The following is a 12,253-nucleotide window of genomic DNA, read 5'->3' on the forward strand; positions in this document are numbered from 1 at the left end:
TGTCGCGTATAAACCAAAAGAAATAGAACATTAACGTCCAAGGGAAAACAATAAATGATATAGTAAAATATTGTATAAAACGTAACTGTTTAATAAAACATGATGAGAATTCATACCATTACGATTACGACAAAGAGCATACGGCGGGTATGACTTTTTTTTTCATCATATAATATGATATTGTATCTTGTGGAATGCCAATATACATCATTGTATAATGTAACACATTATCATATTTTAATGCAATGTCCTATCATAACAAAATTGTATGCGCCAATATTGTATCATACAATATAGTATGAAATTTACTTATAATATGGTTATTATACAATTTTGATTTTATATGGTATTGTGTAAAACCACAATTCAGTATTTAGTATTTTATCAAAAATCATTAACTATGATTTTCGTAATTTATAATAATATGTGTTTTCGTGAGGGTGATGCCTCGTCACGATGAGCTTTAATTAATGTTTTATCTTAGTCTCACTTCCACTAACCTATATGTTCCACTTGAAAAGGGATTGCATGAAAAGGATCAAAAGTAAGCTCTTCTTTTTATGGCCCGGGGCCAGTAAGAGGTGTTTTGAGATTAACCACAGGGGAAATTGAGTGCTGCCGGTAAAATGTTTTGAATATGGCATATACACTGTAACAGATACTGTTGCACGGTTTGATTAAAAGTATGTTATTTGTTGTAATTAGACATTTATATATGGTTTTATTAGATAACTCGATAATATGTTTACTACTTGTAGGAATGCCAAGCTTTCTTTGACGAGTTCTTTGCAATATTTGAGGGAAAAGAATATCTTCAAAGACATTTGCATACTAAGAGAAGATTTGCCATCAAGTTTCCAAGTAAAGGGCTAAAATTGGAGAAGCTAACTGGGATCAAAAACTGCATTGCTCGACTTGTCGAGAAATCACTTTCGAAACAATGGAAGGAGACAATTCGACCTGCCTGCGCAATACTTGAATATATCTTACTTAAGCAAAAACATTTTAAGATAATATCGAGAGAAACACTGTCAAAAAAAAATAAAAGTTTAGATGCTGAATTTAGGTTAACTGAGAAAGAAATTACAGAAATGCTAATTTTCCTTAATAGAGTTGGTTCTTTGTTGTACATCGATGAAGATGAACTAAGACATACTGTTATTCTTGATGTTCATTGGTTTGTTGGTGCTTTTAAATGTGTGATTGCCGACTCAATAGAGATCGAAGAAACTACCAACAAGGAATCAACTATTTTTCACGAGACCGGTGAACTAAACGATCATGATTTGGACAACATTTGGAGCAAACATGATAACAAAAAAGAAAAATATCTTGATCACAAGGATAAAATTTTGTCATACATGGAACACATGGGATTGCTAACAATCTGCAATACTGAAAATTCCGGTATCGATCAGGGAAACATTAGTAAAACAGCAGTTCATGGAGTTTGGTATTATTTTCCTAGCATGAACAAACGAAAACTCGGGAATGATCTTGAAAAGTTTAAAGAATACGAATCTTCATCTATTCTTTGTCTTCAGTTTTCTGAAAAGGGACAGCTTCCTATGTTAGTTTTTTATAAACTTGTTTCTAAATGTATTGGAATGAGTGGGTGGTCCATATTAAAAGAAGGAGACAGGAAAAGTATTTTTGAAAATGTAGCTTGCCTTTTGTTAAAAAATCACATTGTGGTCATCTGTATTTGCCAATTTCAGATCCAGGTACAGGTTTGTTTACCTAAAGACAACATTTTGCCAGATATTCTTCATGAAGTACAGACAACGATTGTACAAGAAATAAAAAAATTCAAGAAATATGAATTTAAAATAGGATACAAATGCGAACGAGGTGTGTTCTGTTCTGAGGAAGATAATTCGTTTATTGCTGTGGAAGATTTCCCTATCAAACAATTACTATGTACAATGTGCAAAGTCGGCGAAAAACACTTTGTCAGCAACAGAATTTGTTGGGTAAGAAATACTTATTTAGTGGTTATTATTGATTCATTATGCAATGCAATTTTTTGATCCAAAAGTATTATAACATAAGCCATACAGTCCTAACAACTCGATGTAAAGCAACGAAACGTTGCACTTCGAACGATCTACATACTCTAATTCAATCTAAAAAAAATCATTGAAAAAGTGTCTAAAGTTATTACATCATTTTTTTTAAATAAGATGAGATAAGAAAGACCTGTACCGACTACAATATTTTTTGATAAATAATTTTGGACTCATAAAGTTTCTTTTTAAATCTCTGATCCATACCTTACAAAAACAATTTACTGAACGGCTCTTTTGACTTGATTATTTGTAACATTTGTCAATAGAGTAGGATGTTGGATTGATTTTACTGACCAATCCATTCAATCGATGCTCTCACCAATTTATTAAATAGTCAAAACGGTGCTATGTTAAGAGAATCCGCTATATTTGGTTATCTTTTAAGCTGCGGTATTTTATAGAACTGTTTAATTTCAATCAAGAAAATTGTTATATTAAAACACATGTAAGGCATGCTGTTTACTCCTCTCCCTTTTTATTTGATAAATCAATGTATGTACCCTTTCTGGTCATTTCAGTCGAATAATTTTTTAAAACCTGTTGAATCTCTATAGATATATCCTGCCTTTTTTTTTTTTATTAAGATTGACATTCAAAATTGGGAATAACATAATCAACATCTTTATTCTTCAAAGAAAAAGGTTGAACTACACTAGTTTAAAATCAGTGATTGAAGCGCATTTAAACTGTTAAATGTGTAAATTGTTTCGAAATAGAACCTGAATGCTACCGTAGGACGTAATGTCATGTGTAAACAATTCTTAATATTTTGATATTACAACAAAATAAATACAGTGATCAATTCGAATAATAAAAATTAATTGTAAAAATACTATTATATTCTACAACATGATATGCTGGAAAAGCCCGATGCATTCCTTTTGGATCAACCCATGAATGCCGATGACAATATTATCAAAGTGTCACTATAACAAATACGTTTTCTTTTTTACAGTTTGCACAAACCCACCCAGAACCATTAAGTGAGTACTAGAAAAATAATTGTGTTTCACTTAGCAACTGTGTTTTTATTAATGAACAATTGGTAATGTCGAACTACTAGTACTTTAACTACTTCACAGTATTACAAGTTATCAATCAAATAGTAGCTTCAACACTACTTTGAATCATAAAACATGTATTCATTCATGTTTATTTTTAAAGTTATACAGTTCATACATTTTAGAAAAGCAAATTTCATCGATGCTTTAAAAGATTACATGATTATCTTAGTAAAACTGCATTTAGACTCTAAGGCAGAATTTCAAAAGCTCACAATTAAGTAAGAATTAGTCGTCCTCGTTCCTGCGACAAAGTCACGCAAGTGCAAGAAAATCTTAATACCCTACGACAGCGTAAAACATTAGCTTGCGGCATCTCAGTGAAATTCTTCAATAACTAACGTTACATGTATTTTTATCAAGATGTACTCTCATTGACTAAGGACTTCAAATTACCTCAATTTTTTCTTCTTTTTTCAATGAGACTGTGTCTAAATAAGGCATCAATCCCGATCAATCCCGAATCAATGTTCAAGAACAACTTGGGTTTGTTTACATTTGTGGTGTGATTCCGGATGAGTTCTAAGTACTTGTTAGCTGCTAGGTGATGGCTCAGAATAAATGAAACATTTAGTGTTTAAAAAAACATTTATATTTCTGCCTATTTCCACTGTTATTCTCATGTTCATACTCTTTAAAAGTATTTGTATACTGATTAAAACATTATCAAACCAATTCTTTGTACATTATGCTACATAGTCCTTTAATTTATATTAAAGTTCGCACTAAATAATCATAATTTTAACCGTCTAGATTTTGAATGAAGTGATGTTTCCTGGACAATTTTTCCCCACTGTCTGTCCATCTGTCCGGATGTAAACATTTTCATTAGGATCAATCAACGAATTTAAAGCAAATTTGTATATTTGTTGACGGTTTTTAGGTTTGCTCAAAAATGAAGGAAAGTAGATATAATAAATTAAGATGGGGAGTAAAATGTAATATGGTTTTTTTTTGGTAACAATGTAGAATGTGCAATCTGTAAGATAGAATATGTATTCATGCAACATGCGTACATGTAGCTTACAGGATTGCAAGTTTTTGAACATCATATTTCCTTGTGTAGGGGAGGGGAGTGTTGTTAAAATTCAAAAATCATGACAATATTAAGGTGCCTCACTACACCTTGAAATAGTTTTTCAAATCAAATTATTTGATTATGATAGAAAGCATGATGGATAAAAAGTATATATATGTCAAATAGGCGAAAAAATTGCAATTTTAGATAAAAAGAGATATTTTCAAAAATTTCATTCAGTAAACATAAACAAAAGCCCCAGGTGGATTTAAACTCATGACTTGCGGTTCACAATCCTGATACTTTAACCACTGAGCTATGACGATATACATCTGAGTCGATTGATACAAACAGTTTAACAAAACATTTAAATCGCCATCTTGTGACGTCGTGTCTTAAAAAGTATAAGTCTTGGTGTAGTAAAGTACCTTAAAGGGGCATGGTCAGGATTTTGGTCAGAAATTATTTTTCTGAATTTATTATTCACAATGCTTAAGTAAGTCATTTTTAGTAGGCAACTAAAATTTGAGTGTCATTCGTTGAGTTATAAGCAAATTACAGAGTTAGAAATGTAACCATGATAGATGATTCAAAGCAATCGATTCTTTGACAGGTAGACAAGGCTTGTGCCCTGTTTTTGTTAACATTTGTTCAATTAAGCATTAAAAGTTTTTTTCAAGCTGATTTGTTTTTCTCTTTATGCGTTATAAGCATAAATATACAGTTCCTATTGTTCTTACATTCATTAAAGGTCTTCAATTAGAATTTTCACTTTAACATTTAAAATGTAAACAAGGCATGACGTAAGCTTTGTTTACATAGCAAAGAATTGTAAGCTCTGTGTCTGGCTTATAATTCTACGAATGACACCCAAGTTTTGGTTGACTGTTTAGAGGGACCAGGAAGAAGTTACAGTTTTAAATTATCTGTCAATGATTTTGTTTGCAATACATCAATATTACGATGTCCTGTACTTTATATACAATTTTAGTGGCCACTTTCTTGCTCCATGCATGGGAATGTCTTTTCTTTTTTCTTTTTGTTGACTTTTTTGATTTTCTGAATTAATTGATTTAATGGAATTTATTTCCAATTTACACTCAGTAATATTAAGATAAAGTAGCCTTTTTACATAGTAATATTATAATATTATAATATCATTTTACTTTTAAAAAATGCTGAATGCAACACTTTAAATTCATTAAAATACTCATTAAAAAACTGAGTAAAGTTTTCTTAATTAATTCTTAATACAGTTAATTTGCTCAACAGCCTTTGCTTTTTAAGTTGAAAGTTTTGTGGCCGCTTTCTTGGCATCTATATGAGATAGTATAATAGGATATATATTATAATATATACATATTTGTATATATAACATAATATTATTTAGAACATATTTGGATTTAAGATTTTTTGTCACAAAAAATGATATCTTTTGTTTTAGATATTAAGGAAACATTGAAAAATTTCCACGAAGAAACTGACGAAGGACTTACTTCCATACTTCATATTATCCAGGCTTCCCAGGACGGAAACGTAGATAGTTTCTTGTTTCATCTAGAACATGAAATTAGTAACAGAAAACATTTACTCTCAAAACCAGATCAAAATGGTTGGAATGTAATGCACTTCGCTGCAAAGGGCGGAAATCTGAGAATTTTTCAAACTTTTAAATCTGAAGATTTAAACTTGTGTCAAAAAACACATGATCAAATGACAGTTTTACATATCGCATCCCTATGTGGTCAGTTTGACCTTTGTAAATATATCTTAGAAAATAGAGATTTTCAAAGCATTTTGGAAACAAAGTCGGTGTCTGGTAAAAACGCGTGTCATTACGCAGCAGAAGCTGGGTCAGTAAGCATATTTAAACTACTAGCAATAAAATGTATCGACCCAAAAGCAACAACTAATAATGGACAAAACACGTTCCATATTGCATGCATATACAATCAGTTTGAAATGTGTGAATATATTTCCAAACACTACCATGATTTAATATCTGCAGAATGTAAAGAAGGATGGAACGCCACTCTTTATGCCGCAAAGAATGGCAATACAAAAATTTTGAAATTTCTTCAAAAAGAAAATGTCAGTTTTGAGCACAAATCTGAAAGCTCCAGGAACGCGTTACACATTGCTTGTGACAACGGACATTTCGAAGCAAGTAAATATTTGTCTGATACGTTCCCGTATTTATTGAATGCCGGTGATAGTCAAGGTAGATATGCTTTTCACTTTGCTGCAAGGAGCGGTTGCGTTGAAATTTTAAAAGATCTTGAACTTAAGACTGATGTGACTCGAGCAACGTCTAGCGGAATGAACATACTTCATATGGCTTGCTTACATGACCACGTGGGTATGTGTAGATATATTTTAAACAAATATCCTGATCTAAACCTTAAATTTTCAGAAAAACATTGGACAACTGCTCATTTCGTCGCCGGGGAAGGCAACAGTATGGGGAACGAAATCGAAATATTTGAAATGCTTTTGAATGCAAAAAAGCCTGTAGATTTTCGTGAACTTACCAGAAAGAACAACTCAGTTCTAACAATGGCAATTAAGTGCAACAAGTATGACTTTGCTGAATTTCTTTTTGAAAGATATCGTAGTTTGTTAGATATTCCAAATGCAAATAATCCGATGGAGACAGGAAACGAAGATCCGAGCATGAGAGAACTCCTAAAAAGACATTTAGAATGTTAAAACTGCTGCTTTTTAAAGAACAATATTGAAAAATCATATCAAGGATGGTTTTCTTTTTGTAGGTAAATCTTTTTTGTGTTACATTATTTCATATAAAACGAACAAACATTAGCTGTGATTAGGTGCAGTAGCATCAGGAAAGCTATAAGAAAAAAATTTAATTTTTTTTCTTTGCTGCTGTCGATGTTTGATTTTAGCCCATTTTTTCTTGTTTTGCCTTAACAGTATTTTGAGAATTACAAAACTTCAAATTGAAAAAAAACATGTTATACAAAGGGCATTGTTTCATAATTTTATAATCTTTAAATTTAAATAAGGTTCAGTATTTCAATTACTTCAACCACAAATATGGTTGAATAAAAACTCACTTTAAGCTATACAAATGTTAAGCTGTTTTGTTTACATAAGATACATGTATGAAACAAGTGATTTCAAGAGAAGAGCATTTATCTTACATAAAATTGCTGAGTTGATTGTCACTTAAAAACACCGTATATATATTTGCAGTGTTTATTCATTTCATTCCATTTGGGTGTTTTTATGCTTACATTATTGTACAAAATAATGTCTGAAGCAACACGCTTTCATTTATGAATGTTTCGAATATATTGATATATATGCAGTGTAATCTCTATATAATATGTACATTTGAAGGCGGCTCTAAGTGTTTTTATATAATTTTTGTTTGATTTTTGAAACCAAATATAATCAATTCAAGTACATATTTATTTAGGATGTGTTTTGACAATTGCTCATGTTTATATTATTACAGTTTTGCCAACAATTCTTCCGGGTCCTTTAAAAAACATAAATGGCAATGAATGTACCTCTTCAAGTAGGTACATAAGAACAAGGTTGAAAATTGTAATGATTCTCAATTTTCTAAGTGGGTAAAGTATAACGATTGCATTACATTTATAAGTGAATAATTGCGTAACATTTTATACTACTGACACTAAAAATTATCAAAATTCTCATATATATCAACTGTTAATTAATGATCTGTAATTAACAGCTGGTAATGCCTGTTTGTATAATAAATGTGCTTTTACATTACACTTATTTTTCTAAGACACTGGTAATTCTTCATATTGGATGTTTCCAAAATGCATGCCAACATTCTGATAAAACATGTCAAAGAGAGAGATAGTAAGAAAAAACCTAAGCATTGAAACAATTATGTTTACTTGTTTGTTCTTGCCTGGAAACATATGTTAATACACATAAAAAAGTTGAATTCCAAAGGTTATAATTGGTTTTTTTACTTTGCTATTCCTATGAATGTATTTTGAATGTTATCTTAATAGAAGTTAAATTGCAAATACTTGTCTATACTGTAAAATATTGATATTAATGTTGATATTATTGGCCAAATTTTGTTATTTAGCTATTCCTTTTTTTACAATTATACTAATAAGTTTATCTTGTTTGCAGCACGCGGGCTTTATATGTTTGTAAATCTTGTTTTTTTAATAAATGAATAACAATGCTGGTTGTTTATGGCTCAGCTTTTTTATTGTCAACATGATATAATCAATCAAAGGGATAAACCAATAAATAAGTAGATCGGGGGGATAGATGGCCGTGCCAAATATATTAAAACATGAAACATTAAGTATAATTTAAGATAATATAAAGAATAAACAATAAACATCAACATTCGAATAAACCGTAATGCATTTTTATATTAATACACTATAATTAATACAATTATAATTCACCATAAATTTGCATATAAATTTGATTCAAAGTGATAAATGCTGAACCTATTTATGATATATTTATTTAAAAATATTTATATATCAACATTATCTTACAAAAATTATGAAAATTAAGCGCTGCTTTAATGCAAGGTTTTCAAACTTCAGATTAAGGCCAGGAAGGTGCATTCCTGTCATAAATTGATTAAGCAAGCAAGTTGTTAAATATTAATTTGCAATAATCAAACCCAAATCTTAATGACTGAAAAAAGGAAATGGAAACTATAAAAACTAAAACCAAACAATCCAGATCTTGAATTAATTTCCTCTAACAAATAATTATCCCACGTTCCCCTTCCTGGACCCCAAGTACACTAAACAAACCTTTAAAGTAGAACAAGTCAATCAACTCGGTCATTTTACATATATAACACCAACTTTTCTAAGTAGTGCAAGAGTTTTCATAAGTTACAAAAAGATGCTTGAGTTTCTGATTTTCAATTTTTTTTTCAAATCAAGTGTTCCAACAATCTGTTGGAATCCCCATGAGTACCAATTGTGCCCCATTGTTAGCAGGCCTATTTTTGTATTCTTATGAAGCAGAATTTATTAAAAAAAAACTTGTACGTGAAAAAAATAAATTACTCCCTGTGGCCTTCAACTCAACATTCAGGTATATCGACAACGAAATATCAACTAGCAATATTATTTCCATTTTTACGCCTTATCTATATATCCCAGTGAACTTGAAATAAAAGATACCACAGAGTATGTGTCATCTGTTTCATATTTGGATATTTTACTGGAAATGGACATTGATGAAACCTGACAACAAGACTTCATAAAAAATGAGATGACTTCAATTTTTTTTTTTGTCAAATGTCCTTACTAATGTAGAACAAAGCTTCATCACCTGTATATGGTGTTTTTGTCTCTCGGTTAATTCGATACGCAAGGGCATGCTCTTCGTATAAACAGTTTGTAAGGCGAGGCAAGGTACTGACAAAAAAGTTGATAAACCATGATTATCAACAGTCTCGTTTGAAGTCATCTTTTCGTAAGTTCTATTTGGTTGATACAACCACCTTGTCAACAAATACAATCTTCCCCTGGGTCGCATGCTGACTGGCGTTTTTCATACTAATTGTATTGACAAAGAGCATGAGGCGGGTGTGACCGGTCAGCAGAGGATGCTCACTCCTCCTTGGCACCTGATCCTACCTCTATCTTTTTGGAGGTTCGTGTTGCTCTGCTTTGAATTTGTATTTGGAAATAACGATTGTTAATTGATAATACGTCGTTGATATACCTGAATGTTGAGTTGAAGGCCACAGCGAATGATTTATTTTTTTTCACGTAGAGGTTTTTGAATGAGTTCTGCTTCATAAGAATACAAAAATATTTCAAAAGAGTTTAATAGATTCATTCTCTTTTACAAACAATCAAACGATTTAATGGACTCGTTAAATTATAATATATACGATTTCCTTCCTTTAAATGTCGAAGTTCATGCATAATAGTGCGTGCTGATTTTGAATTAATATAATCAAGATTTCACTATCTTGATATTTTGCAAAAAACGTTTAGATTGTCCAGTGCTCAAACAAGTTTTTAAATAGCGATTTTTAGATTCAGTTGTACAATTAAAATAAACAAAAGTAACTAACCTTTTAATATATTCAAGAGCCTCCATTTCATTTAATATAATTTAATTATACTGTTACATTTCCCTCAAAATAGTAGCAGCGAGAAGTAAAAAAAAAAGATAAATTATGTTTAGAAGGAAAATAGAAATAAAAAAAATAAACTCTAAAGGTTCAGCATTATTTTTGCGATAAAGATATGTGCAAAATTGTTTGAATCGACCACATGAGAGGGCAGACGGTATTTTGATTTATTTGCAAAATTTCTTGTGAAATTGAGGAAACATTGACTGAGAATATAGATAAAGATAGTGTTTGCATTAGGTTTTATATTTCATCATCGTGGTTAACTCCAATACAGTTCTACCAGCAGTTTTTCATGTAATGTAAGAGAGGCTGCAACAAGCAAGTGAAGGATGTTGTAGCACAATAAGATTGACTGTAGAAAAATTGCTTGCATATGATTTAAGGCGACAAATTTTGTTGGCATTGAAAGAATTTGAGTGCATGGATTTACACAATAGACATTGACATCGAACATTACAAAATCAGGGCCCGTCCATTAGCTTGGATACCGTTGTTGATGCAACAATCTGTTTACAGTCGATCGTACGTATGATGTGGTACAATTGTGTTTCAATATAGTTTTTAAATGAAAGAAACATTGAGTTACATAAATTTATGGGCTAAACTACTGAATGATTCTGAAAACGTTGAGAATAAAGCATTTTAGGATCTATGAAAATACGACTAAGTTTAAAAGATGGTAGAGTCAATCCTGAATTTGAAGATTAATCATCTTTAAAGAAAGGCATGCGCTGCTAATGAAATGGTATTTATTAGGCCCCCTCCCCACTTCGATGAAGGGAGGGCATATTGCTTTGCTGCCGTCTGTCGGTCAGTCGGTCGGTCGGTCCACAAATAATTCCCGTTCATATTCTTTGCAGAGAATGCACATATTGAAATAAAATTTGGTATACAGGCTAATCATAACAATATCAAGGTCAATTTTTCTTGGGGGCGGGTACGATTGAGCAATTTTAGACAGAATTATGCCCATTGGACGTAGAAAAATTCCAATTATTTGCAGTTTCCGTTTATTTTCTTGGCGGAGGATGCACTTAGTGTAAAGAAATTTGATAATCAGGCTTATCATTATAATATCTAGGTCAAGTTCGATTTGGGTACAATCGAGCAATTTTCGACAGATTTCTGCCCCTTGGACGTAGACAAGTTCAAATCATTGCAGTTTCCGGTCATTTTCTTCGTAAAGGATGCACATATTGAAATGAAATTCGGTATACAGGCTTATCATAATAATACATGTATCAAGGTAAAGTTTTTTTCTGGCATGATCGAGCAATTTTCGACAGAGTTATACATGTCCCCCTTTGACTTTCAAAAATTCCAATTATTTGCAGTTTCCGTTCATGAAGTTGTACAAATAGCATGAGGTTTCCTAAATATTTATAAAAATAACTCACAGTTGTAAAGCAAGACAACACTTAATAAGCATTAAAACGATATGAAACAGATATTGCTCACTGACACATTTATTGTGATGATGGTGAATTTATGAACCAATAATACTAAAACTTACCGCTGACTACCACGCTACTTCTCACTTCTTTGAAATCGTAAATTATCCCAATCCTTTCGACTACTTTTTTCTGCTGTTAATAATACTTATAATAGACGTTCGGTTGGCTTAAGATGGCTCCATGGTCACGATCATGTTTTATTATTAATCCCCTTTAAAACAGGGACTCTTTGAAAAAATTAAAGAAAACAGCCTTAAAAGGTGAAATATGTTGAATTTTTCATTACTATAAAAACTTTATGGCAAAAGAACTCATCTCTTACTAAATCTTTTTATTTCATGCAGTACCTGCAAACGTCCTTTTTTAGCAATCCTATTTTATCGTATTGTATACCATTTATATCGGATCGTTCATGTACGCTGTTCAAATATGCGTTATTCCATCGTGTCTGAATTCCGCCGGGTTATATTTTTAATATATTCGTTTTTTCGTTTATCGTATCGTGTTAGTCG

At 31.3% G+C, this 12,253-nt stretch overlaps 2 protein-coding genes across 4 annotated transcripts in view; one reads left to right on the forward strand and one right to left on the reverse strand.

The window, feature by feature from the left end:
- Positions 1–8,318, forward strand: part of LOC136274419 (uncharacterized) — a 128,475-nt gene extending 120,157 nt beyond the window's left edge. For 2 of the 3 annotated variants that reach the window (XM_066081199.1, XM_066081200.1), the window contains exons 10-12: positions 759–1,973; positions 3,025–3,052; positions 5,593–8,316. In XM_066081199.1, the coding sequence (XP_065937271.1) occupies positions 759–1,973; positions 3,025–3,052; positions 5,593–6,857 (2,508 nt within the window). In that variant the 3' untranslated portion in view covers positions 6,858–8,316. Of the gene's footprint in view, positions 1–758; positions 1,974–3,024; positions 3,053–5,592 lie in introns of all 3 variants that reach the window. The other variant, XM_066081202.1, reaches the window with a different exon arrangement.
- Positions 1–12,253, reverse strand: part of LOC105339562 (uncharacterized) — a 240,410-nt gene that overhangs the window by 191,699 nt on the left and 36,458 nt on the right. The window lies entirely within an intron of this gene.

The sequence above is a fragment of the Magallana gigas genome, chromosome 4 (assembly GCF_963853765.1).
Source record: "Magallana gigas chromosome 4, xbMagGiga1.1, whole genome shotgun sequence".
Taxonomy (NCBI): Eukaryota; Metazoa; Mollusca; class Bivalvia; order Ostreida; family Ostreidae; genus Magallana; species Magallana gigas.